This window comes from Leucopleurus acutus, assembly GCF_964270905.1.
Source record: "Leucopleurus acutus genome assembly, chromosome: 2".
Classification (NCBI taxonomy): Eukaryota; Metazoa; Chordata; class Mammalia; order Artiodactyla; family Delphinidae; genus Leucopleurus; species Leucopleurus acutus.
Genome location: NC_139143.1, coordinates 157,446,005 through 157,471,962, shown reverse-complemented (window position 1 = coordinate 157,471,962; position 25,958 = coordinate 157,446,005). Strand labels below are relative to the sequence as shown.

The following is a 25,958-nucleotide window of genomic DNA, read 5'->3' as shown; positions in this document are numbered from 1 at the left end:
AAAACAAAAAGTGGAGTTACAAATCAAGTACAATAAGACCAGTTTTTATAGTTGTCCATATATTTGCCCTTACTAGAAATCTTTATTTCTTCAGATAGTTTTGAGTTAATGTCTAGTGTTCTTTCATTTTGACCTGAAGGACCCCATTACCATTTCTTCCAGGGCAGTTCAGGTCTAATGACATTAAACTCCTCCAGCGTTTGTTTATCTGGGAATGACTTAATTTCTCCTTCATATTTGAAGGACAGCTTTGCCAGATATAAGATTCTTGGTTAGACAGTTTCTTTCAGCATTTTGAATATGTCAGCCCACCGCCTTTTGGCATCTAAGGTTTCTGATGAGAAATCTGCTGGTAATCTTATTTGGGATTCCATATATGTGATGAGTTACTTCTTTCTTGCTGCTTTCAAGATTCTTTCTGTCTTTGGACAGTTTTGATTATAATGTGTCTCAGTGTGGATTTCTTTGATTTTATTCTATTTGAAGTTCATTGAGCTCCTTGGAGGTCTATATTCATGTCTTTCATCACATTTGAGATGTTTTCACCCACTATTTTTTCAAGCAATCTCTGACCCTTTCTCTCTCTCTTCCAGGACTCCCACAATGCATATGTTGGTCTGCTTGAAGTTGTCCCACAGGTCATTTAGGCACTCTGTTCAGTTTTCTTCAATGTTTTTTCTTCTTGTTCCTTAGCTTGACAACTTCAATTGTCCTATCTTCAAATTAGCTGATTCTTATGTCTACTCAAATCTGCTTTTGAATCCCTCTAGTCAGTTTTTCATTTTAGTTATTATATTTTTCAGCTCCAGAATTTCTTTTTTTAAAAAATAAATTTATTTATTTATTTATTTTTGGCTGCATTGGGTCTTCATTGCTGCACGCGGGCTTTCTCTAGTTGTGGCGAGTGGGGGCTACTCTTCCTTGCGGTGTGCTGGCTTCTCATTGCAGTGGCTTCTCTTGTTGTGGAGCACAGGCTCTAGGTGCGCAGGCTTCAGTAGTTGTGGCACGTGGGCTCAGTCGTTGTGGCTCGTGGGCTCCAGAGTGCAGGCTCAGCAGTTGCGGCGCACAGGTTTAGCTGCTCCGCAGCATGTGGGATCTTCCCAGACCAGGACTCGAACCTGTGTCCCCTGCATTGGCAGGCAGATTCTTAACCACTGTGCCACCAGGGTGCCCAGAATTTCTTTTTAGTTTCTTTTTAGGTTTTCTATTTCTTTACCAAAATTTCCATTTTGTTCATATATCATTTTTGTGACTTTGTCCACATCTTCTTTTAGCTGTTTGAGCATCTTTAAGACAGACATCTTTAAAATTTCTGTTTTAAATTCTTTGTGAAGTAAGTTCATCATTTGATCTTTCTTAGACATTTCTGTTTATTTTTTCCCCCGTTGAATGGGCCATACATTCCTGTCTTTTTATGACTTGTGATGTTTTTTGTTGTTGTTGAAAACTGGACACTTGAATCTTATAATGTAGAAACTCTGGAAATCCAATTCTTCCTCTTCCTCAGTGTTCGCTGTTTTTGTTTTTTGTTTATTTATAGTTTATTTAAATTGATGTATATTGTCTCTGTGCCAGCATCAGCTTGAGAGGTAAACTTAAGGTTTTCTTAGACCTTTTATGAGCCTGCATCTTTTCTTGGATATGTGTGGTGACTTTCCAAATTTTCTAGTATATGTGGTTACTTTTGAATATACTAGTTCTTAAATGTCTGGTTCCCAAAAGGTGAAAAAGGAAAAATGAAGGGGGAAAGAAACAGGCGCCAGGGACCTCCATGGCAGTCCAGTGGTTAAGACTCTGTGCTTCCACTTCAGGGGGCATGGGTTCCATCCCTAGTCAGGGGACTAAGATCCCACATGCCATGCAGCACAGCCAAAGAGAGAGAGAGAGAGAGAGAGAGAGAGACAGAGACAGAGAGAGAGAGAGAGAGAAACAGGTGCTAGTCCTTTTAAATACCCTGGAAGTCCTGTCATTTGGAGGAGAGGTTTGTGACAATGGCTTCCCACCTCTGTCTGCTCATCATGATCAGAAGCAGCAATTAGTGATAATACAGATTACTCAATATTTGGAGCACAAGGTTTTCATTGCCCATTCTGGCTCCCACAGGTCCAGGAATGTGTGCACAGCTTCCTGGTATGGGCCCCGGGGTGTTTTGGGATAGCCACTACCTACCTGAGAGCTGAAACTGACTGAAATTAACTGCAGTTTACCTTCCAAGCCTTCCCTTGGAAGTCACAAGCATTTAATTGACTCCATTGTTCCAAAGTAATTACAAAAGGCAAATTCTGCAGGTGTAATTGTTATCTTGGGGACATGGATTCCTGGTGCTTTCTACTCTATCATATTCCCTGGTGTCACTTCCTGTGTCCTTTTGACACAGTCCTAATAATCTTGGGAAGTTCCCTTATTTTCTGGCACAATAAGATGCACCACAAGCTCACTTATTCATTCCTTCTTCCAGACTTGGAGTCAGGAAATACTCTAAGGATGATTCTTCCTCTTAGTAAGGAATGGAATTAAAGGCCAAAATCTGAGCATGAGGGGTTTGTGTTTGTATAAAATATTTCCTATTTAAATATAGCATTATTTTTTTAAATATAGCATTATTTTTATTTCTGATTTTTATAATTTCAGTTATGCTGAAAATCCTGATTTCTCACAGTATTGTTTTAAAACCACTTTATTATGAAAAATAGCCCTCAAACAGAAAAGTGAATATAAGTACACAGCTCAATGGATTATTACAAAGTAAAGACCTTTGAAGCATTGTTAGCACTGCAGAAGCCCCTACAGTTTCCCTTATTGCCCCCTTCCCTCCCCTCTAATATTACTCATAGCCTATTGTCTGGACATAACTTCTTTGAATTCCTCTATTTCTGCCCTTTGGTGTTCCTGTAATTGGTAAAAGCCGCCATTGCTTTCTTAAGTTTTACTTTCTTTTCTTTTTTTTAAATTTGTGTTTGAATGTCGTTAAATTTTTCCTTGATCTTTTTTAAAGTAAATTTATTTATTTATTTATCTATTTATTTATTTTTGGCTGCGTAGGGTGTTTGTTGCTGTGCTGTCTCTAGTTGCAGTGAGCAGGGGCTACTCTTCATTGCAGTGCACGGGCTTCTCATTGCTGTGGCTTCTCTTGCTGCGGCGCACAGGCTCTAGGCTCACGGGCTTCAGTAGTTCTGGCATGCAGACTCAGTAGTTGTGGCTTGTGGGCTCTAGAGTGCAGGCTCAGTAGTTGTGGTGCACGGGCTTAGTTGCTCCGCGGCATGTGGGATCTTTGATGTTTTAGTATCTTCTATAGATATGTATTTTACTCATGTATTGTTTTTCATATTTAAATGGATTGGTCTTTTCTGGATCCTCTCAGATGGGAAATTATAGGGTAGTGTTCCCAATTTCTCAGCTCAAGAGCTCTCTCTCTACTGCTACAGTAATTGACAACTTTAAAAAATATGATTCTTGGATCCTGTCCTGTTTCAAGTTCTACCACCAATCTCTTCTTTTTTCCCTTGACTTCCAAGGCAATCCCCCACCCTTTTTAAAAGTGTTTTAAAAGTCTGCCTCTTTTCTTTACCTCCTCCAATGCTTGATCTCACACCTGCCCACAGCATTCCCACTCAGGTGAGAACCTCTTCGTAGGTAAATATTTGTGAATGGTTTCTAAGTTTTGCCAAAGCCAAGACTAGCTGAACCCTCCATTCTTCTTACCTTTATGGCTTTCTGAACCTGTTCTGCTGGTTTGGGATGATCCCTCACACTTAAACATAATCTGGAATTTGAGGGTTTTCTCAGTTTTGCTGAAAGTACAGGTTGTAGAATATTTTATTTGCTCTTTGTGCTTTTTTGAAATAAAACTGAAAACATGCCCAGCAAGAAAAGTGACATGAGTCACATCTAGATTTCCACCACGCTTCTATTAGCCAGACTTGCATTTCGTTTGTTTGTTTGTTTATTTATTTATTTAGTGGCTACACTGCATGGCACATGGGATCTTAGTTTCCCAACCAGGGATGGAACCTGCACCCCCTGCAGTGGAAGCACAGAGTCTTAACCACTGGACAGCCAGGAAAATCCCCCAGGCTTGCATTTTAGAAAGCCCAAACTGGAGAATGGCCTGGAGGTGGAATAATTTAGGCAAGAGATGATAGAGGCCTGGATTAGGGTGGGGCCTGGAAATGGGGAGAAGGGACATGTGGAACTGGAATTTGAGCTATGGTGAATTTCACCTGACTTTCTTTTTTTAAGGATACTGAGAAGTCAATGTCCATCTTGGATGTGTCTTCATCTCCCAGAAACAGTGGAGTGCACACCTCTTGGAACCATGACCCAACAGGCATTCAACACGTCCCTCAGTGCATAGAGCTGGAGACGACCTCCTTGGTCTCTGCTGAGGCACCCAGGCAGAACGCCAGTGAAATGGGGTCACACTTCAGTATGTTGCTGCCTGACCACGGTGTGAGCTACTGCCCCCAAGTGACTTTCACTCCTTCCCAGATGATTTACACTGAGGGAATGTCTCCTTCCCAGACAGAAATGATTTTCAAGGGGTCCCAGGCGATGCCCTTAGGAGAGCCCAGTATTCCAGGGGTGGCCACGACCTTTGGTGGGAATCTAAGGGTGTCCCCCAATGGGCCGCCAGTCTCACCTGCCAGTGGAATCCCAATGATGTCCCATGTCAGAATGCGAACAATGCCTTATTCTGGCCTCCCAACAGTACCTTCTAATGGAGGCCCTTTAACACCTAAAACATTACTGGATCCAACCATGCCTTCCACTGAGGCCCTGGCAATGCTCCGCTCTTTGGATCAGATGTTGCCCCCTAGAAACCCCCACAACTATGGGATGCCCCCAGCTGAATCGCCATTATTGCTGGCTTTGGAATCCCAGGGCTCTCTTGTGAGCCAGCCAGTCTCCCAGGAAGACCCCTTCCTACCTAAGCAGCCATTACCTGCTCCACGGAGAGCAGAGCAGTACTCCAGGGCCCAGGAAAGGCCTCCCAGGAGGAGATCCCCAGTTTCAAGGCCTTACCGCTGCGACTATGAGAACTGTGAAAAAGCTTACACTAAGCGCTCCCACCTCGTGAGTCACCAACGCAAACACACAGGTAAATGAGGTGTCGGATGGGTGGGGTGGGTGGAGAGATCTCTGGACTTTAGATTTGTGGGGGACCCCTGGTTTGTAGTTGTTTGGGATTAGCCCAGCATCCTTCAAGTTTGGGATCAAGCTCTTCTGGGCCCACCAGCTTGCTTTCCCACAGTCCAGGATGACTGTGCCAAGGTGGAGACTGCTGATGGTGCTGTCTTCTCACTGCTGTCCTGAGTTTTTCCTTTTGATTCCTCAACGTTGACTGCTCTGCTTCATAAAGTCAGACCCCTCCCTTCCTACCTGCTGGCCTGTTCCTCAAAATTCCTTCTCTCTCTTGTCATTCCCCCAGGTGAAAGGCCCTATAAATGCATGTGGGAAGCCTGTACTTGGTCCTTCTTCCGTTCTGATGAACTTAGAAGACATACTCGGATACACACCAAATACCGACCACATAAATGTGACCAGTGCGGCCGACAGTTCATGAGATCCGACCATCTCAGGCAACACCAAAGGACTCATATGCGGATGCCAACATCCCCAGACCCACCGGCTGACAGTGGACGTATGGCTGGTCCTCCTGCTCCTGGTCTTTAGGTCAATCTGCTCTTCCCCTCATTTTGGCTTCTCTGCCCAGATCTTGCCTGCCTCTGACCAGCTAGTCTCTTTGGTAGGTGTAGGTTTTGATGAAGACAGAAAGATTATGAGGCAGTGTGGAAGCCCATATGAGCTCTGGACCTAGTCGGGGCTCCTCAAAAACTGTCTTGGGTGTCCTCACATCTCTGGGGCCACCTACTTTTGTGCCAAGTTCAGCCACATGGCAAGATGGAGCAAAGTAGCGGTTGGGAGCTTTATAAAAAGCTCTTTATCTTATGTCACTCCCAGCTTGAAACCCTTTAGCGACTCTCCTTTGCCTGCTACATAAAATCTAAGTTCCTTATCTTGGTCTTTGACAGTTTCCAGAGACAGACTATGTTCAAATCCTGAATTTACCATTTACTAGCCATGTGACTTTGGGAAAGGTCTTTGATCATTATGCCAGATTCCCTCTTCTGGTAAAAGAAAAACAGTATTGGACTGTTGTGAACACATCTTATGTACAAAATCAGATTCTGTCCAGCACTCACCAGCCTCATGCCCAGAGTTTGTCTCCTCCCATCATTTCCAGACTTGGATGGAACAAGACATGGCATCTGGCACCTCAAGTAGCCACTAGCAACCCAGGAATGTGGAAGAGTTAGTGCTCCTGGGGTAACATTTGACTAATGGGAGATGGGAGAAATCCAGGATGATAAATTCCCTCTTCTTCCCTCCCTTCCCTGAACTGGTCTGGTGCAAGACACCATTTCTCCCAATGGGGAGACCTCCCAAGTGGCCAATGGACACACCTTCTGTGCCTCTTCCAGTCTTGTCATGAAGCAGACTCAACCTACTATCACCTGGCATTGCCTCCCATTCTCCTGTGTCGAGTCCCTTTTCTCACTCTCAATGCCCTGTATTTGCATCACCCAAATAAAACATCGGTACTTAGTTCTTGTTCTAGGCTCTGTTTTCTAGGTAACTTGGGGTTGGAAGACATTAGACTAGGGCAGAGAAGGATGATCCGCACTGTAACCTTCCCTCTTCCCCCCACCAAGCCCAGGTACCTGGACTAGTAAGTATCAGCTATTAAAAGGCCTGCTCTGCCCTGCCCCTCTCCTGGGATTGAGGGCATAATGACTCCTCTGGAAACTCAGCCCCAGGTAGGTCAGAACCTCATTCCTGGATTTCTCAGCCAGCTGTTTTACTGACCAGCAAACTAACAGAAATGATCTTGCCTAAGTTCTCAAGGGGCAGAGCTGGGATCCCAAGCAGGATCTGTCCACTTCAGAGGTAGATCTCTTATCTTAGAGATGACGTCTCCTACAGGTGTCTCCTGGGCCCAGTCTGGTGCCCAGTCCTATCAGGTGATGGCCACAGTGAAATGAATCACATCTGGTTCCTGTGGCCCAGGGACCATCTTGGTCTAGGGGCTGAGAGGTCCACATTGGTGCAGTGGCCATGGAGAGGAGGACCACCTGAAGGGGAAGGTCAGAATTTCTGGGGGAGGTGACCCTTGAGCTCAGTAAGTGAGGGTATGTAACATCTAGTAATCCCTTAATGTTGAAATAAACTGAGCAGATGAATGAAGAGAAAAGAGAATTCCAGGCAGAGAGAAGCTGGGTCTGGCGATTGCTCCCAGGAGAGTCAGCCTACAAACTTCCATTCATTCGACAAATGTTCTTCAACCCACAATGCAGAGAGCACCATGGCTGTCGGGACAGCTCATGGTGAGGGGCACGGAGACAACGAAAGTGTGTGTCAGGGAAGAAAGACTTCTCAAGGAGGTGCCTGAGACGGACCTAACGGGTTTATGGGGGTTAGCTGGACCTCCTATTTCCTGGACGTCTACCTTTAGTCGTGCCTTGTGCTGGACACTAAGCACTCGGAGAGCATGACAGTGTCTTGCTGCAGGGCAGGAAGATCACAACAAAAATTCTGAAAGCGCTCAATGCTGCCAAGGAGAAGAGCCAAACCTCTGTGGACTCAAACTTATTCTGGGTGTCTTGGGGAGTCCCATGGCCTTGGTTGTGCCTGCCTTTCCCACCTCCACCCTGACCCTGTCCTGCAGGGCCACCTTGGTCCATTTCCTTAGTGGTCCCAGCATACCTGGGCCTGGCATCCCGTGGCTTCCACCCAAATTGTGAGCCAGGGGAGTGGATATGATTAAAAAATGGGGGCAGGGGGCTCTCTTTTGTGACCCAATTACTGGCCCCAGGGACAGCAGTCTGAAGTATCCAAAGTCTCTTTCGTTCCCATCTGAGCACTAGGTCCCTTCTATGGAGCAGGGCATCTTAGGCTCAACGGGCCAGGGCTGGTCTCTGTCCGCCACCCATCTTGCTCACACGCAGCCCTGATCAGCAGGCCAGGTTGCTTGTTGGGATGCAAGAGGGGTCTGTTGGTGACCCATCACTTTCACTGAAGAATGGAAGTGGGTAGGAACCAGAGTGGGCAAGGGTGCACCATGTATGCTTCAGTGGCAGGCAAAACAGGCCCCCACCCCTTGGAGGTCACAAACTAGTGGAGGAGGGACATAGGAAATGTACAGCATGCTGTGAGGACAAATATATCTATCTGGGGTTTACTATAGTAGGCCAAAGCAGTTAGGAAGGCACTTCTTAGGAAGAGTAATTTGAGCTCAGAGTTAAGGATTATCTAGGAGTTAGGCAGATAAAGGAGGTGAGGAAAGTCAATCTATCCTTTATCCAGTGATTACCCTATGACAGGCATGACTAAGCATTTCCCGTGTTATCTTTGTTTCAACACAAGGCAGGATAATGGGTGGGTAAGACATTGTGGGCTCTCTAGTAAGACTAGAAGATTTTAATTCTGCCTTTGCCATATGTGACTGTGTGGCCTTGGGCAAATTAGTTATCTCTGCTTCAGATAGCAGTGGGGCCAGATTAGTAGAGTCCAGCTCAAGAGAGATAGGATTAGTCCCATTCAAAAATGGTCTCTTTGATTTGTTTAAGGGAGAGGGAGGTGTTTTGGTTCTCCAGGTGGGAGTGGAAGGTGGCTTGGACCAGGTTGTAGAAGTAGAGGTGGAGGGTAGTAGATTTAGGAGAGACAATTAACCCTAATCCAATGAATTAATCCAGTTAATTCATTGGATTAGGTCCATGAGGGAGTAGTCAGGATGACACCCAGGTTTCTTGCTTGTGTGATAAATAAGGAGAACTGGATGAAATTCATAACTTATTTATTTTTATTGTGATATCTAACGTGTGCAAAAAATCTTTTGTATATGTACAACTTAATAATAAAAACACTTATTTGCCTTTTATGACACCTGAGAAGAACTTTGAGTTCGCCTCCCATCACATTCCTTGTCCGCAACAGAGGTAACCACTATCTTGAATTTTTAATCTTGTCTTTGCTTTTCTTTGTTGTTTTTACCATATATGTATCTATTCTTAAGCATATAATGATTGGTTTTACGTGGTTTTGAATTTTGTGTTTATTCTATTTGGGGTTTGTTGAACTCCTTCAATCTGAAGTTTTATATTCTTAATAAAATTTGGAAAAATTTTGGCTATGTTTTGTCAATTTTTTGTCCCCACCCCTTCTCCTTCTGACACACAATCTGCACATATAAACAGAGCTCTTGATATTGTCCCATAGATCACTAATACTCAATATTTTTCTATCATTTTTTCCCCTGCTTCATTTTAGATGTCTTCAAGCTAACTGATCTTTTCTTCTGCAGATTAGAATCTGCTATCAGTTCCAACCACTATGTTTTTCACATACCTTTTTTTTTTCTTCTTCTTCTTTTGGCTGTGCTGCACAGCTTGCAGGATCTTACTTCCCCCACCAGGGATTGAACCCGCACCCTTGGCAGTGAAAGTACCGAGTCCTAACCACCGGACCTCCAGAGAATTCCCTCAAATACTGTATTTTTCATTTCTAGAAATTCGATCTGGATCTTTTAAAATGTCTTCCATTTCTCTTCTTAACATTCTCATGTTTGCCTCTACTTTCTTGAACATATGAAGCATTGATATAGTAGCTGTTTTAATGCCTTCAGATGCTAATTTCCATTGTGTCTGTCATTTCTGAGTCTGTATCAGTAGATTGATGTTTCTTCTGGTGACTGTCCTTATTTTTCTACTTCTTTGAATGGCTGACAATTTTTTACTGGGTGCCAGACAATTGTGAATTTACATTGTTGGTTGCTGGATTTTGTTTTATTCCTTAAAATGGTGTTGGCTTTTATTTCTGGCATGCATTCTACTTGGAATTAGTTGGATCTCTTTGAGGCTTACTTCCACGCCCACCCCCCCTAACTTAGGGAATTTTTATTTGTATGAGGCCTACTTTTAAGCTTTTCTAGGACAGGCCCAGAGCTGCCTTTTTTTTCTAATTTGCCCCGCTGCTATGGCAATATCCCAAGGATTCTACCTTATCTGTATGTTATGTCTTTGCATTCTGGCTAGTGGAAACAAACTATTTCCAGCCCTGTGTGGGCTACAGGAACTGTTCTGCCTACTTTTTTTTTTTTTTTTTTTTGCGGTACGCGGGCCTCTCACTGTTGTGGCCTCTCCTGTTGCGGAGCACAGGCTTCGGACGCACAGGCTCAGCGACCGTGGCTCACGGACCCAGCCGCTCCGCGGCATGTGGGATCTTCCCAGACCGGGGCACGAACCCGTGTCCCCTGCATCAGCAGGCAGACTCAACCACTGCGCCACCAGGGAAGCCCTGTTTTTTTTGTTTTGTTTTGTTATTAAAAACAGTGCTGCCCTGAATATTCCTGCCTAAATGCTTGCATTTATGATAAATCTTTCTTTGAGACATTTCCAAAGGGTGGTTGTTAACTCATTAGTGGATTGTGAGTGGACTAGAGAAACATAGTACGATTAAAGGGCAAGGTTGGCAAGGGCTGAGCTTGGTGACAACTTATTGAAGAGTCAGTCTATCCTGTTATGAAACTTTCTCCTGTGGCATCGGTTGCTTGCATAGTTGAGAAGAGAGAGTTGGTTAGAGTCAGCAGCAGTTGGAGCTTTGTCCGTTGAGTGCCACAGCAAGACAAAGGGACAAAGGAGTTTAGGAAAATGGCAGGAGAATCAAGGGGCCCTGGAAGCTAAGACAGGGTTGGGTAGGGGGAATGTCAAGTCTAGAGGAGGCTGAGGAACAGACACAGTAGAGCTACAAACAGGTTCTAATGAAGTCAGATAACTAGTAGAATAGCAATTGTTGAGTGAGGCTGGAAAGAGAATTTAGGATGGAAATTAGGATGTTGAATAGGTATTTTTGCTGTTGGAATGATGATGAGATCCAGGATGTGGCCGAAGAAGTGGATGGCTGGGGTGGACTAGGGGTGAAGGTTTTTGGAAATGTAGAGAATTCAAGGTGTTATCTGGGTCATCCTTGGATGGTGCCAAGGACTATGGCTAAACCTTGGGTAAAGAAGGAGTACTCAAGGCAGGTGACAAATTCTAGGAATGAGTGAAAGTGACCAGGGAGGTGAGTGAAAAATAGTGACCAGGAAAAGGATAAGGTATCCAAGGAAACAGGGTTTTGGTAGGGAAGTAGAATAATGAATTTTAAGTAGCACTGTGGTAAGGGATTCAAAGGTAGGTAGGATGGAGAGAATGAGAGGTCTCCATAAGACAGAGATGTAGCAGGATGTGAAGGCAAGCAGAAGAGGGAGCTTATTGGCAGAGGTGGAGGAGGTAGTGGAGTTCTGGATTCTGGAACAGGAGTTCCAGCCTGTACTACTACAGTGGGGTAGTTTGGGAATGAGCTTGGGAGAAGGATGGAAAATAAGATCTAGAAATGGGGAAGGCTTTCCAAAGATCTTTTGGACATTGACCCTGCACAGTGTTGGAACCCGCATTTTATTCATTCTCATTCATCATCAAAAATGTACTGGGTGTCTACTGGGTGCCCAGGGGTCTCGCTGCTTGGGAATACAGTGGCCAAGAGGTCAACTGGATCTTAGCTCCTCCTGGAGATCTAAGTGGAGGAAAGGCTGACCCAGAGAGAGATGATTACAATTGCATTTGGGAAGCCCATCTTGGTTGCCTTGTATGGAGGATGGATGGAAGATTCTGGGCTGAAGAGTAGACAAACTACTTATGGGTAAGGCAGCAGACAGTGGTCTGCACAGTCAAGTAGATTGTTAGTAGCAGTATTTGGGATGAAGTAGTTGAGCTGAGAATTTCTCGTGTCTTCATTCTATAGGTCCCCTCCCAGCCCCCAGCCATAATCCCTGCTCAGGGTGGGCTGTGCTGGCAACATGCCCAGTGCTCTGTGCATATGATGATGATTGTGTTTTTTCAAGAAAGTGCTGGAGGCGGCTGCATGATGGAGGGCAGCTAATGCCCTCTTGAAGGCTACTTCCCTGGCCCAGCTGGGGTCCGGAGGAAGACACCCCCTCCTATGTCTGGGCCAGTGCAGAATTCAGCCACACTCTACAGACTGGAGAAACAGTTCTGAAAGAGAATCTTACATTCTGGAGAAACAGGGGCATGGAAGCTGCCTTTATTTTTATTATTTTTAAAATTTATTTATTTGGCCGCATTGGGTCTTCATTGCTGCACGTGGGCTTTCTCTAGTTGCGGCAAGTGGGGACTACTCTTTGTTGCAGTGCACAGGCTTCTCATTATGGTGGCTTCTCTTGTTGTGGAGCACAGGCTCTAGGCGCACAGGCTTCAGTAGTTGTGGCGCACGGGCTTAGTTGCTCCGCGTCATGTGGGATCTGCCCGGACCAGGGATTGAACCCATGCCCCCTGCATTGGCAGGTGGATTCTTAAACACTGCACCTCTAGGGAAGTCCCTGGAAGCTGCCTTTAGAATGAAGCCTTGGATGATTGCAGAAAAGATGGGATGGGGGAGGGATAGGAGGGATGGCATGTCAAAAGGCTCTTAGAAAATAAATACTGGTACATCTATTCCACTCTTACATATAATATAGCAAGGAAATATGCCCTTTTTCAATGTCTCTCCTCTGGCTTTCAGGTGTTCATTCATTCATTCATTCAGTTCTGACTTGGTGAGAACCTCAGGCTATGAATCTTACTTGTGCTTGTGTTGAGTGTTGAGATAAAAGATAAGCCCTCTAACTTTCAGTTATTCTCTTCTCTCTTTCCTTTCCTTCCTCCTTTTCCTTTGCCTCCTTCATTAAAAACGTCTTAAATAGATAATATGTACATACAGCACACAATCCAAAGGGTAGAACATATTGTTCAGTGACAAGTCCTCCTGCCACTCTTGAACTTCTCTCCTTGGAAGTGATGCTACTCTTTGTTTTGTGCTTCCAGAACTATCCTTAATACGTAAATAGCATGGTGTTCACACCATTGGGTCTCTTGCTGCTTTCACTTACCAGTACATCTTGAAGGCTGTTTTATGTCAGCAAATATAGAGCTACCAGAATCTTTTAAATTGATGCATATAACCCCGTCGTACGGATGTACTGTATTTATTTCATCAACCTTCTATTGAAGGCCATTCAGTTCATTTGCTATTATCAAAGCTATAATCTTGAGAATGTTGTTTTTCTTTTAATAGATGAGTTTATTTCCATTGCAGTTATAAATATTTAATCTTATTGATTTATTTTATAGCCTTTTGGAGGGCAGTTAAATAACTTTATTTTAGAGACGTTTTGGAAAAATTGGGTTGATAGTACAGAGAGTTCTCAGGTACTCCATACCCAATTCCCTTTATTATTAGCATCTTACATTAGGATGGTGTATTTGTTACAATCAATAAACCAATATTGATACATTTTTATTAACTTGAGTCTATACTTTATTTAGATTTCCTTAGTTTTTACCTAATGTCCTCTTTCTGTTCCAGGATCCCATCCAGGATAGTACCTTATATTTAGTCATCATGTTTTCTTACTGCCTTTAGAATGAAGGCTCCTCTTGGCTGTGATAATTTATCACTTTCCTTTTTTTTTGGTTTTGTTTTTTGATGACCTTCACAGTTTTGAGGAGTACTGGTCAGATATTTTGTAGAAAGTCTCTCAGTGGATTTGTAGGATGTTTTTCTCATGACTTGGTTGGAGATATCTCCAGCGAATCATACCACAGATACTACATACTATTCACATGACTTATCATTGTTGATGTTAAGCTTGATTGCTTGGCTGCGGTTGTGTTTGTTAAGTTTCTCCACTGTAAAGTTGCTCCCCCCTCCCACCTTCTTTTTTTTTTAATTTTTAAATTTATTTTATTTTTGGCTGTGTTGGGTCTTCATTGCGGTGCGTGAGCTTCTCATTGCGGTGGCTTCTCTTGTTGCGGAGCACAGGCTCTAGGCATGCAGGCTTCAGTAGTTGTGGCACACAGGCTCAGTAGTTGTGGCTCGTGGGTTCTAGAACGCAGGCTCAGTAGTTGTGGTGCACAGGCTTAGTTGCTCCGCGGCACGTGGGATCTTCCCAGACCAGGGCTCGAACCCGTGTCCTCTGCATTGACAGGCGGGTTCGTAACCACTGGGCCACCAGGGAAGGCACCTCTCACCTTCTATGCTGTACTCTTTGGAAGGAAGTCACTATGTGCAGTCCACAATTAAGGAATAGAGACTTGTGTTCCACCTCCCTGAAGGTGGAGTTTCTATGTAAATTATTTGGAATTCTTCTGCTTGAAAGATTTGTCTATTATTCCCCCCATTCATTTATTCATTGAATAATTAATTTGTATCTGAATAATATAATAATAATTCACATAACAAAATTCATCTTTTTAAAGTGTATATTCAGCATTTAAGAAATATATTCATGGGGCTTCCCTGGTGGTGCAGTGGTTGAGAGTCTGCCTGCCGATGCAGGGGACACGGGTTCGTGCCCCAGTCCGGGAAGATCCCACATGCCGCAGAGCGGCTGGGCCCGTGAGCCATGGCCGTTGAGCCTGCGCGTCGGGAGCCTGTGCTCCGCAACGGGAGAGGACACAACAGCGAGAGATCCACGTACCACAAAAAAATAAAATAAAATAATTTAAAATATATATATATTCATGAAGTTGTGCAATCATTACCACTAATTCCAAGACGTTTTCATCACCCCAGAAAGAAACCCCATACCCATTAATAGTCACCTCCATATTCCCCCCCTTTCTCTACCCCTGGGCAGCCACTCATCTACTCTTGTGTCCTGGATTTGCCTATTCTGGGCCTTTCATGTTAATGAAATCATACTATATGTTGTCTTTTGTGACTGGCTTCTTTCACTTAGCTAAATGTTTTCAAGCTTCATCCATGTTGTAGCATGAATTAAGACTTCATTCCTTTTATGGATGAAGAATATTCCATTGTACGGATATGGTACACTTTGTTTATCTATTCATCAGTTGATGGACACTTGGGTTCTTTCCACTTTTTATTATTATTAATAATGCTGCTATGAACACTCATATACAGGTTTTTGCGTGGACATATGTTTTCAATTCTCTTAGTGTGAAAATGCTGAGTCACATGGTAACTAGTTTAACGTTTGGAGGAACTGCCAAACTATTTCTAAAGTGACCGCACCATTCTACACTCCCACTGGCAATGCATGAAGGTTCCAATTTCTCCATTTCATTAACACTTGTTATTTTCCACCTTTTTGATTATAGTCATCCTAGTGGGTGTGAAATCGTATCTCACAGTGGTTTGAATTTGCATTTCCCTAATGACTAATGAAGTCGAATGTCTTTTCACGCGCGTATTGTCCCTTTGTATACCTCTCTTGTATTTTTCTTACAAATATAGCTAATTGGCCATTTGTATTCTCTCTTTGGAGAAATGTCTTTTCAAATTGCTTGTTCATTTTTAAATTGGGTTATTTGTCTTTTTATTGGTGAATTGCAAGAGTTTTTGTGTCCGGATACTAGACCCTTATCAGATATATGATTTGCAAATACTTTCTCCCACTCTGTGGGTGGAAGTTTCATATTCGTGATGGGGTCCTTTGAAGTACAAAAGTTTTAAATTTTGATGAAGTTCAGTTCATTTATTTTTAATTTGGTTGCTTGTGCTTTTGGTGTCATATTTAAGAAACGATTGCCTAATTCATGGTCATAAATTTATACCCTTATGTTTTCTTCTAGGAGTTTTCTAGTCTTCCCTCTTATATTTAGGTCTTTGATCGTTTTGAGTTAATTTTTTGTCTATGCTGTGACTTCTTTCTTTTGCGTGTGTATATCCCACTGTTTTTGTATTATATTCTCCATTTGCTGAGACATCATTTTCATGCTCTTTAAAGTTCTTTGGACATATTTAAATTAGCTGATTTGAATTTTTGTTCAGTAAGTCCAATGTCTGGGGTTCCTTAGGGACAGTTTCTACTATTTTTTTCCCTGGGTATGGGCCATACTTTTTTGTTTCTTTGCATGTCTCATCATTTTTTGTATTGTTGAAAACTTGACATTTTAAAAATAATGTGGCAACCCTAGAAATCCAATTTCCCCCCCTCCCAGGGATGGTTGTTGTATTTGTGGTTGTTATCTGCTTAGTGACTTTTCTGAAATAATTCTACAGAGATTGGATTTTTTGTTGTGTGTGACCAAAGTTTCTGCTTAGCTACTTTATGGTCAGCTAATGATTGGACAGATATCTCTTTAGATGCCTGGAACCAGTAAGTTTTACAGTCTTTGCCAGGTGGCCCTGTGTGCACACTGGGGTAGCACATCTTCAATATTCAGCCAGGCAATTGACATCTCCATATTAGCTTTCACTTCCTGCTTGCACAAAACCTCAAAGTTAACCAGAGATGAGAAACTAAGGCCATCTCTTTCCTGAGCATGCATAGAGGCCTGGGCATGAGCCCAGCCCTATGTATGTGTGTGACCTTCTAGAATCCCAGTTATATGTTGGAACTTTCCATAGTCTCCTATGGATATCTTATTCCCCAGCTTTTCCATTTAACCTTTTTGGTTTGTTTGCTCCCAACTGTTATCTACTGCGTCACGCAAGTGTGGTGTTCAACAATTGCCTATGGTCATTTTGATAAATATCCCTGGAGAAAAGGCTGTTTGCACTGGGCAAGCTCTGAGGATGGCCAAATATAGTCAGCCTTGCAAGTGAGTTGTTTCAGGGAACCACCAGACAGGTCAAATAATGACAGTTTTCTGGAAACAGTGCTTTACAGTAACTCCAGGCTTGTTCTATCCCCTGCAGTGGCTGCCAGGCTGCTAGTTTTCACCATGACTGCAGGCTGTTAGTTTTCAAGGCTACCATGGAGTTGAGGTGGATGGAAATAGGACAAGTTGAAATGCCAAGAGTTCGCTGTTCTTACTGGTATCAGCCATTTTTCTTGAATAAATTCTCCCCAGATAGCTGCAAGCCTTTAACTAATCTCCTGAATTATAAAACTGTTGAATTCTAACCATTTTTTCCAGGGTTCTCATTGCTTTTATGGAGGAGAGAATTTTTGGAGGTCTTTACCGCACCATTTTCACTGACTTCACTCTTTCATTGTAGTTTTATAATTTTTTAGAAAAATTTATTTATTTTAGGCTGCGTTGGGTCTTCATTGCTATGCGCAGGGGCTTCTCATTGCAGTAGCTTCTCTTGCTGCAGAGCACAGGCTCACTAGTTGTGGCTCGCGGGCTTAGTTGCTCTGCGGCATGTGGGATCTTCCCGGACCAGAGCTCGAACCCGTGTCCCCTGCATTGGCAGGAGGATTCTTAACCACTGCGCCACCAGGGAAGCCCCATTGTAGTTTTAATTTCTGCCTTTCAAATAATGAATGACAACTAGATTTCTCCTCATATATTTATGGGCAATTGAAGTCTTTTTTAGCGTGAATTATCTGTTCATGATTTTGTCCATTTTTTCCCTCAGTTTTTGTGTATTTTCCCCTCATTTTTAGAGTTTGCCAGTTGTCTTTTGATTTTATCTATCTACCTATCTATCTATCTATCATCTACCTATCTATCATCTATCAATAATCTATCTTTCTATATTTTGCCATGTGAAAGATTTTTATTTTCAGGCAATTAATTTTACGAACTCTCTTCTTTTATTGCATCTGGATTTGAGTCATACTTAGAACCCTATGTCTAAATTCTGGTTATAGAGGAATTCACCTGTTTCTTTTTCTAGTAGTTGTATGGTTGCATATTTTACTTATAGATTCCTGATCCATTTGAGTTTACTTTTACCTATGGAATGAGCTACAGATCTAATTTCAACTTTTGCTAGCGGGTTAAGCAGCTCTCCCGGCACAATTTCTTAAAGATCATCTTTCTTCCAGTGACTTGTCATTTTTATACTTATTTCCCATAGGTCCTTCTGTCTATTTATGAGCTTTCTATTTCATCCCACTGATCTATCTGTGTCTTCGTTCACCACCTCCGTATTATTATTTATTGAACTTTTGCAGCCAGAGCACAGCCTGGTGATCATTCTCCCATAGCCCCGTCAATGAAGACACTGCACACTGCAGGTCTCCCACCCACACCAGTGCCCTCAGTCCCTCTGCTAACTCTCAGGGTTGTCTCCTCTAACCCTCCCAGCACCACAGCCCTTCCACCATGGGCACTGTGTGTTCTGTGCCTCGGGCCCACACTAGCACCTTCATTCCCACCCATGCATCCAGCCCCCGTCTACAGCTCACCTGCACCCTGGAGGGTTCCTTCCTGCTTGAGCAGTGACTGTGGTCCAGCTCTGCTTCCGCAATGACTACAAACCTGCAAACTTCTCTGCCACCCACCTTCTGCAACTATACCTTCTTCAATGAGATCAGAACCCCAACCTCAGAGAGAGGGCTCACCTTCCATGCTTGTCCTTACTCCTGAGCCTGTGCTCTTTCAGCCCTAGGATCTCATATAATGTTCCCTTGCATCTGAGAGTTACTCTTTTATCATAGTTTATTCGTTCTGTTTAATGAATGTTTAAATCACTGTGTTTTCTGTCTCCTGATTGGACTCTGTATGATGCAATCACAGAGCATGTTTGCTGTGGTGCAAAAGGAGAATGCAATTAGTATCCCATACCGTACAGTATCATGGCCTACTGCACACTGCCATGTCTACTAGTGAGTTTATTACATTATAAATAAATATGGAATTGAGGGTTTTAATTCTTTATATAATGTGAAATGCTTGGTGGATTAGTATATGAGTGTTTTAGTGAAATTTGAGGAAATTGGCTGAGATTTTCAATGGGGTGGAAATATGTGACAATTTTGCATATTTAAGTCAATGTCTAAAAATTCACTGTCCAGCAGATTAAATTTGGATACTAAGGGACGGCTGTATTATCTTTTCTCTTTCGGTTGGTTGCACTTGACATAAGACCCAAGTGTACTCTCATATCTCTGGTCTCCTTCCCATCCCAGTGTGTTGATAAGGCATTGAAATTTTCTTTGGCAGTTGTTAAGGATTTCTTTTTATTTTTGGTCCAGGCAATAACACAAATGAATCTTAGAAATATCATTTTGAGTTGAGAATAAATCAGGTTCAGAAGACTATGAGGAGCGTAATGTCATTTACATGAAGCACAAAATAAGAAAAACTGTTCCTTTTTTGAATACATACATTTGTAATAAATTGCTACAAGGAAAACCAAGGGACTTTATACATACAAAATTCAGAGTAGTTGTTAATTCTAGAGGCTAGACAGATGGTTGGATGGGGTAGAACACAAGTAGGTACAAAAGTATCAATAATATTCCAACTCTGAAATTGGGTGAGGAATCAGGTTCCAGTCTAAATCCTGTGTATGATTTTTCAGGTCTGACCATAAGGCTTTGCCTGACTGGTCTGCTGGGGGAAGCTGCCCTCCCCACGCCAGGCAGCCAGGCGCAGCCAGGCCATTGCAGTTTCCTGAAGGGAGCTGCAAGGATCCCAGGGCCACTTGGACCAGATAAACTGATGCATATTTGTGTTTCTTGCCTGGTCACCTCCATCCAGAGGCCTCCTTACCAGGGGCCTTGGTGAGGCATTTTTCTTCACTATGACTCAGTACTTTTCCAGTCTTAGCCCTTCCTCCTCTTCCTCCCCCAGATCCCCCAAGTGCATGAAAAGACAGGAAGTGTTTGTTTGAGGATCATTGGCAGTGAGATCATTCCTGTCTGCCTGTATTATCTGACCCTTGCCTTGTGCTGTTCCAAGCGGGTGTCAACCCCAACAATCAATAAACAATCTAAAATAAGGAATAGAAGAGAGTGTTATTCTAGCCATACTGAGGACTAGCCTTGGAGTGCAGTCTCCACCAAGGAAGGAAGTGCTGCGGAGATGCATGACTTTCAGCACAGTTTCATATCTTCTCAGGACAAGAACATACATCAGACATGACAAGGGTACATTCCTTCAAGGTTTCAGAAGAAACAGGTTAGAGTGCACCAATACATGGCGAGTCAGTATGGCCTTGGCATTTGGGAAAGGAAACTTCCAAGGAGTACTAACATTGGTGTCATAGGAAGGGAAGCATTGATTCTTATCCTCAAAGTAGACATTCTTTTTACTTCTAGATAATGCATTCTTCTATAGTTAAAGCAGATGTACAATGGATGTTTGACAGGCCAAAAGCCAGGATGTTCTAGTTCACATAAAATTTAGGCCAAACTTTGTATAAGCCAGAATGATTTCCCCATACCCCAACGTGTGAAAATCTTTTCCATTGTGGAAAACAGAGCATTAAGGAGCCAGCACCTCTTCATTTCACCTCTTGCTTGCAGTGACACAGTAAGTGAGGTTGGACTTTTACCTGCAGTTTGGCTTGTCTTAATTAACCATCTTGGCACCTGGCAACTCAACAAATTGATGCAGCCAGCAGGGTGGCCAATCGAGCCCTAAGCCTTTCTGGAAGAACAAAAAACCTGAGGGTCCCCTGGGCACTTCCACTGCCATGCAAATGGGCCTTGGAAGTGCTAGTGAATTATTTATGGAAACTTTTAGTTCTGAGAGGAACCATTGGTCTTCAACTCCCTTGGCTGAGTTCCCTCATGGGTCAAATTAGAAATCCAATAGAGGGACTCCAGGAAAGCTAAGGTAGCAGTTCCCTGGCCACTGCTCATGGTCCTGCAGCAACGGGACTAACAGCTGTCAGAGACACTGCGTTGCATGCAGTAACTCTTGTTGGATCCAAGCAGGTTCCTGGTGCCAACAGAGGCCGGGCAACCCAGTGCGTTACTGAGATTCATACTGTCTGCGAAAGACTATGGAGTCCTTCAGGATTGTTTTCTCCAGTAGCTCAAAGAGACCTGGAGACTTGGTTAGTTTGCCTCCACCATAACCAAGATCATCTTGTTAAACTTCATGATGGAGAGTCTGTTTGTGGGATGCATTGCTACAGACCCTTTCTTTCAAAGTGCCCTGATGGTGTCCATTTTGACTGGGGAGGAAGAGGAAGAGGGAAGGGAGAGAGCCTCACCATCTGAGACCCCCTTCCTCTACTGGGCACTCCCTCAGGTTTGGCTCACCTGTGACAGGTCCCTTGTTTAGACCACACCTGCGGAGGATATTACCTCCCTGCAAGCCATGCTTGTGGCCCCATGGGGACCTACAATGAGGGACTGAGGACAGTAGATGGTAAGACTTAGCCAGACTCAAATTTCCAGGTTTGTAGATGCTACTTGGGTTGGTCCTGGTCATCAGGCCGTTACACCCTGTTGTGAAGTCAGGTAAATTGGTCCACGACACAGTTCAAGTCTTAACTGATGAGTTCCTAGATGTGGAAAACGTGGCCACTGGCAAAATAGCAAAGACTGAGCGAGAGAGATAACTGATATTAGAGTAATGGCCTGGCGCCCTCTCCTGGGCAAACTGGGCTAAGGCCTTCCTAGAAAGTTCTCTGAACTTGATTCTTGGCTGGCAGTCTCAAAGGAAACTGATAGGCCAAGGAAATCAGGACCAAATGCTGGGCCATGGGACACCTGATGGGGCTCCTGGGGAACCTGGAAATGAAGAGTACTGCCACTTTTACCTGGACCTCTTGGCATTCAAAAATAAATAAGACTAAAAAAATTAACAAAACTACGGGCCATACTAAGATCCCTCTGTCCCCACGGGGGACTGGAGGCCCTAAGCCAAGGTCAAGTTTCAACAGGGATGTGAGGGAGAATTGCACTTCTTGGCCTTTCTTTAAAAACTGAAGTATAGTTGATTTACAATGTTGTGTTCGTTTCTGGTGAACAGCAAAGTTATTCAGATATCTATATGTGTATCTGTATCATCTATATCTATATTCTTTTTCAGATTCCTTTCCATTATAGGTTATTACAAGGTACTGAATATAGTTCCCTATGCTATACAGTAGGTCCTTGGTGTTTGTTTTATATATAGTAGTGCGTATCTGCTAATCCCAAGCTCCTAATTTATCCCTCCCCAACACTTTCCCCTTTGGTAACGATAGTTTGTTTACTATGTCTGTGAGTCTGTCTCTGTTTTGTAAATAAGATCATTTGTATCATTTTTTAGATGCCACATATAAGTGATATCATATGATATTTGTCTTTCTCTGTCTGACTTACTTCACTTAGTATGATAATCTCTGGGTCCATTCATGTAGCTGCAAATGGCATTATTTCATTCCTTTTTATGGCTGAGTAATATTCCATTGTATACATATACCACATCTTCCTTATCCATTCATCCGTTAATGCGCACTTAGATTACTTCCATGTCTTGGATATGGTAAATATGCACTTCTTGGCCTTTGACTGCTGGTACACAAGTGACTGTGATCCCTGAAATCCTTGCTCCAGAATGAGGGGGAACAGATAAACCTCTACAGTTTGGGGTTTGAGGTTCTATCACTGGGAGTCTTGCTGACACTGAGCTATGGGTAATTCCTTGTGGGTCCTTATAAACCTCCCTTGCCATGGCTCAGTACTGAACATATTATTGGTATAGATGGATTGTCTGTGTGTACTCCTACCTGCCTTTGCCCCAAATCCCTGATAAGAACTGCAGCATTTTAGTGGGAGGATGACTCATGAACCTACCCAATTTCCTCCCAGTGCTGAGTAGCATGGTTTATCCAAAATAATATGGGCTGATTGGTCAAAAAAAGGAATAGCCACCCACGTTGCCAATCTCACAGAAGCCAAAGTTCTCCACAAGAGAACTCTTCATTCAATAGCCCCACCCGGACTGTGCTCAAGGCCTTGGGTATCTGGAGACTCACCATGGCTTATGGGAGGCTCAATGCCATAGCTCCAGAGAGGTACCTGATATTGTATCACAGAGGTTATTGCCCAAGCTGAGGGAACTTGGTATGTTGCAATTGTTACTGAACATGCTTTTTTAAGCATCCCCTCTCTACCCAGATGATAAAAATCAATTTGCCTTCATAAGGAAAGGGTTGCAGTATACCTTTAATGTTTTACTTCCAGGCTACCTAATTCTCCAGCTATCGGGGATGAATGTGATTTGGAAAAAGTCCTGCCCCTGGAGGGAGCACTGGCCTTTATTATATTGATGACATTCTCCTGGTGGACCTAGACAAGGGCACCACCTAACAAGAACTGGACCCCCAGCTGACTCACATGCAGCTACATAGCTGGGCCACTGACACAAGCAAGGCACAAGGACCTAGTATCCAGTGAAATTCCTCGGCATTATCTGGGAATGGGCATGATATCTCATTCCAGACATGACTGCCCTGACAAACATAAAAAAGGTCCAGTGACTGGTTGGAGTCCTTAGCTATTGACGCCCTCATATAATCCATGTGGGGATCTTGAGGGATCTAGCATCTGAGACCTGTGTGACGTGAGAGTGGGTGGGTTAAGTAGATCTTCAAATGTTCAGGGCAAACTGAAGCCCTGGGATTTGTAGTCTGCTTCTTTTTTAAGTCTTCGTCTGGAAAGTGCTTTTCAGAGGACCCCCCCTTGGAAATGAGCAGTGGGACAAATCACATCCTGGGTTTTACCCACTTTTCCAGGGGGAATATTATACAAGCTGGCATTTGGATGGGAGCCCAAGCCACACCTAAGAGGACAGGGCCTGCTAGGAGAAGGACCTGGCAGCAGGCAAAGATGGCTAAACTCCTCAGGAGCAGGTGTCCAGCCATGCCCAGGCCAAGAGAAACAGACCCCAGGTCACTGCAGCTGCAGACGTGTCAGCAGAAGCCATGATGAAAAGACCCTGAAGCCCCCATGCAAAGGAAATGTCCTTCTCCTGGCAGCCAGCACTTGACTCCTCCTCCAATACCACCACCCACTGTGTCCTGACGGCATATAGAGAAGGCAGAGGGGAAAAGAGACACTTTGTCTGAGAGAAAAACAGCCAAGACAAGAGGTTCAACCTTTTAATAGATTAAGTTCATCCAAATGAGTTTCCTTTAATCTGAGGCCACTTGACACTGGAAGTGACCAAGTGTCCCTCTCAACTCCCTTGAAATGAACCTCCAAAGGAACATGAGCTCAGATATGAAATGCTACATTCTTTATACATCTGAACTATGCTATGCCACATTGCAATCATCTACATATAAACATCTTTACATGTACACATAGAAGTAAATACACAAGCAGCGATCTACAAGAATTCATACGTAGCACGCTGAGACCATTCACCACGTACAGGAAAGTGAATGAAGAGTAGTGCTGATTCTATTGAAATGCATACATGCATTCTTTATATGTTTCAGAAAAAATAAATGAAAACCTTAAAAGTTTACAACTAATATTAAGCATCTACTATGTGCTGGCACACTGCTAGGTACTGAGCACCGAGCAAAGTTTTGCAGGGAGAATCTTTCAGCTCAACTCATTTTCTCAAAGGCTGATAGGTTTGGTATCATGGAAGCAATTTATCTGTGGACTCTCTGATGCTGCTTTAAGTGATCTGATCGTGAAAAGTTCCTGTCGCATTTAGTACACTGGTAGGGCCTCTCCCTGGTGTGCTTCCTCACGTGTCTGTTGAGCTCATCCGAACGGGAGAATGCCCATGTGCATCCCTGCGCGTGGCATTTGTAGGGCTTCTCTCCTGGACTCGAGAAAGAAAGGAAGACTTGTCATGCTTCAGGATAGCATGGGACACAGAAGTTGGAAATGAATGGAGAAGAAAAAGGGGTTGGGCATGTTGCAGTGGGACAGGGAGAGACAGACAGGAGACTGGAGGGGTTGCATGGGAAAGGAAGAGAAGGAGGGCAGGATGGGCTAGAAGGCTGAGAGGAAAACTGTGAAGGAGGGAGAGGAAAAGAAAAAGAAAACCAGGAGGGGAAGACGAAGGTCAGTGGTGGGTAAAGAAAGCTGAGGAAGAGGGGTTATCTGTTGGACCTATAGGAGTCCATGAAGAGAAGTCCCAGGAGAGGTAAAGTCAAGACCATCCTAGGAGGTCAAACAAATCTCTCCACTTCTTCCATCATCCCAGACATTCAATACCACAAAAGGCTGCAGCCAGGTTGCCTCTGGCCCAGAACTAGTGTCTGTTCTTACGACTGCTTTATATACCCTTTCAGATTTGCCAGCATTTTCTAGGGTCTTCTGGATCCTGGACTTAGAGGGAGGTGGCGACAATCTCAAATGACCCCAAAGTCTTATAAAGGCAGAGATCTTTAGTCATTTTCCTGACACCCTTATATTTCAGTCTTCACTCACCAGTGTGTAGGCGCTCATGGATTCGCAGGTGGGAAGATTTTGAATACGATTTCCCACAGCCCTGGTATGTACAGATGTAGGGTTTCAAAATGTCAGAATTCTTCTGCAACGAACATCTCTGAATCTTGAGATTCCACTTCTGCTTTTGTAGGGGTTGTCCTTGGATCAAATAGGAACTAGAAATGTACAGAAATCTAGGATATGGCAATGATGATGAGGAATGTGGCACCATATGGACTTCATGGGGAGTGTTCTCATCATTGAGTATCTTCATCGGACGCCTATAGAGGGTTTGGTCCCCACTGAAGCTCATCTGGCCTCCATTGTGGGTCTGGTATACGTGGATGGTTTTCATCTGACTTCCAGCGACAGCCTGGTCCCAAGGGAAGGTCATCTGGGCTCCACTGAGAATCTGGCATTCACTGGGGTTCTTCATCTGACCCTCATAGAGGGTCTGGTCCCCACCGAAGGTCATCTGGCCTCCACTGAGGCTCTGGTCACCATCGAGGATCTTCATCTGGCTACCCTTATTGGGGATTGTCATCTTGTTTGCATTAACGGGTGTCACTTTACAATCAGTGATGAACGCTTTTGTGGTGTCAGTGACATCCATCAACTGGGATGCTGCTGCAGGGTTTCTCTCATCAAAGGAGGTCACCTTGGGGTCAAAAAGAAAGGCACTTTAGGTTCCCAGGGGGCAAATCAAGGGATTTAACATGGGTTGTTGTTAAATATGGACAAGAACTGTCCCAGGGATGTTAGAACATGCATAAATCATCCTTGTGGGCATCAAAGGATTCATCACCTGGTTCTGCATTGACTCCTT

The 25,958-nt window shown here is 43.7% G+C and overlaps 1 protein-coding gene across 1 annotated transcript; it reads left to right on the top strand.

Annotated features, from left to right (window-relative positions):
- Positions 1 to 4,254: 4,254 nt before the first annotated feature.
- LOC309978436 (Krueppel-like factor 17) lies at positions 4,255 to 5,673 on the top strand (the record flags this gene model as incomplete). The annotated part of the gene is made up of 2 exons (XM_082864914.1): positions 4,255 to 5,098; positions 5,429 to 5,673. 2 exons carry the CDS (start codon positions 4,255 to 4,257, stop codon positions 5,671 to 5,673), a joined length of 1,089 nt encoding a protein of 362 aa, XP_082721040.1.
- Positions 5,674 to 25,958: the final 20,285 nt, after the last annotated feature.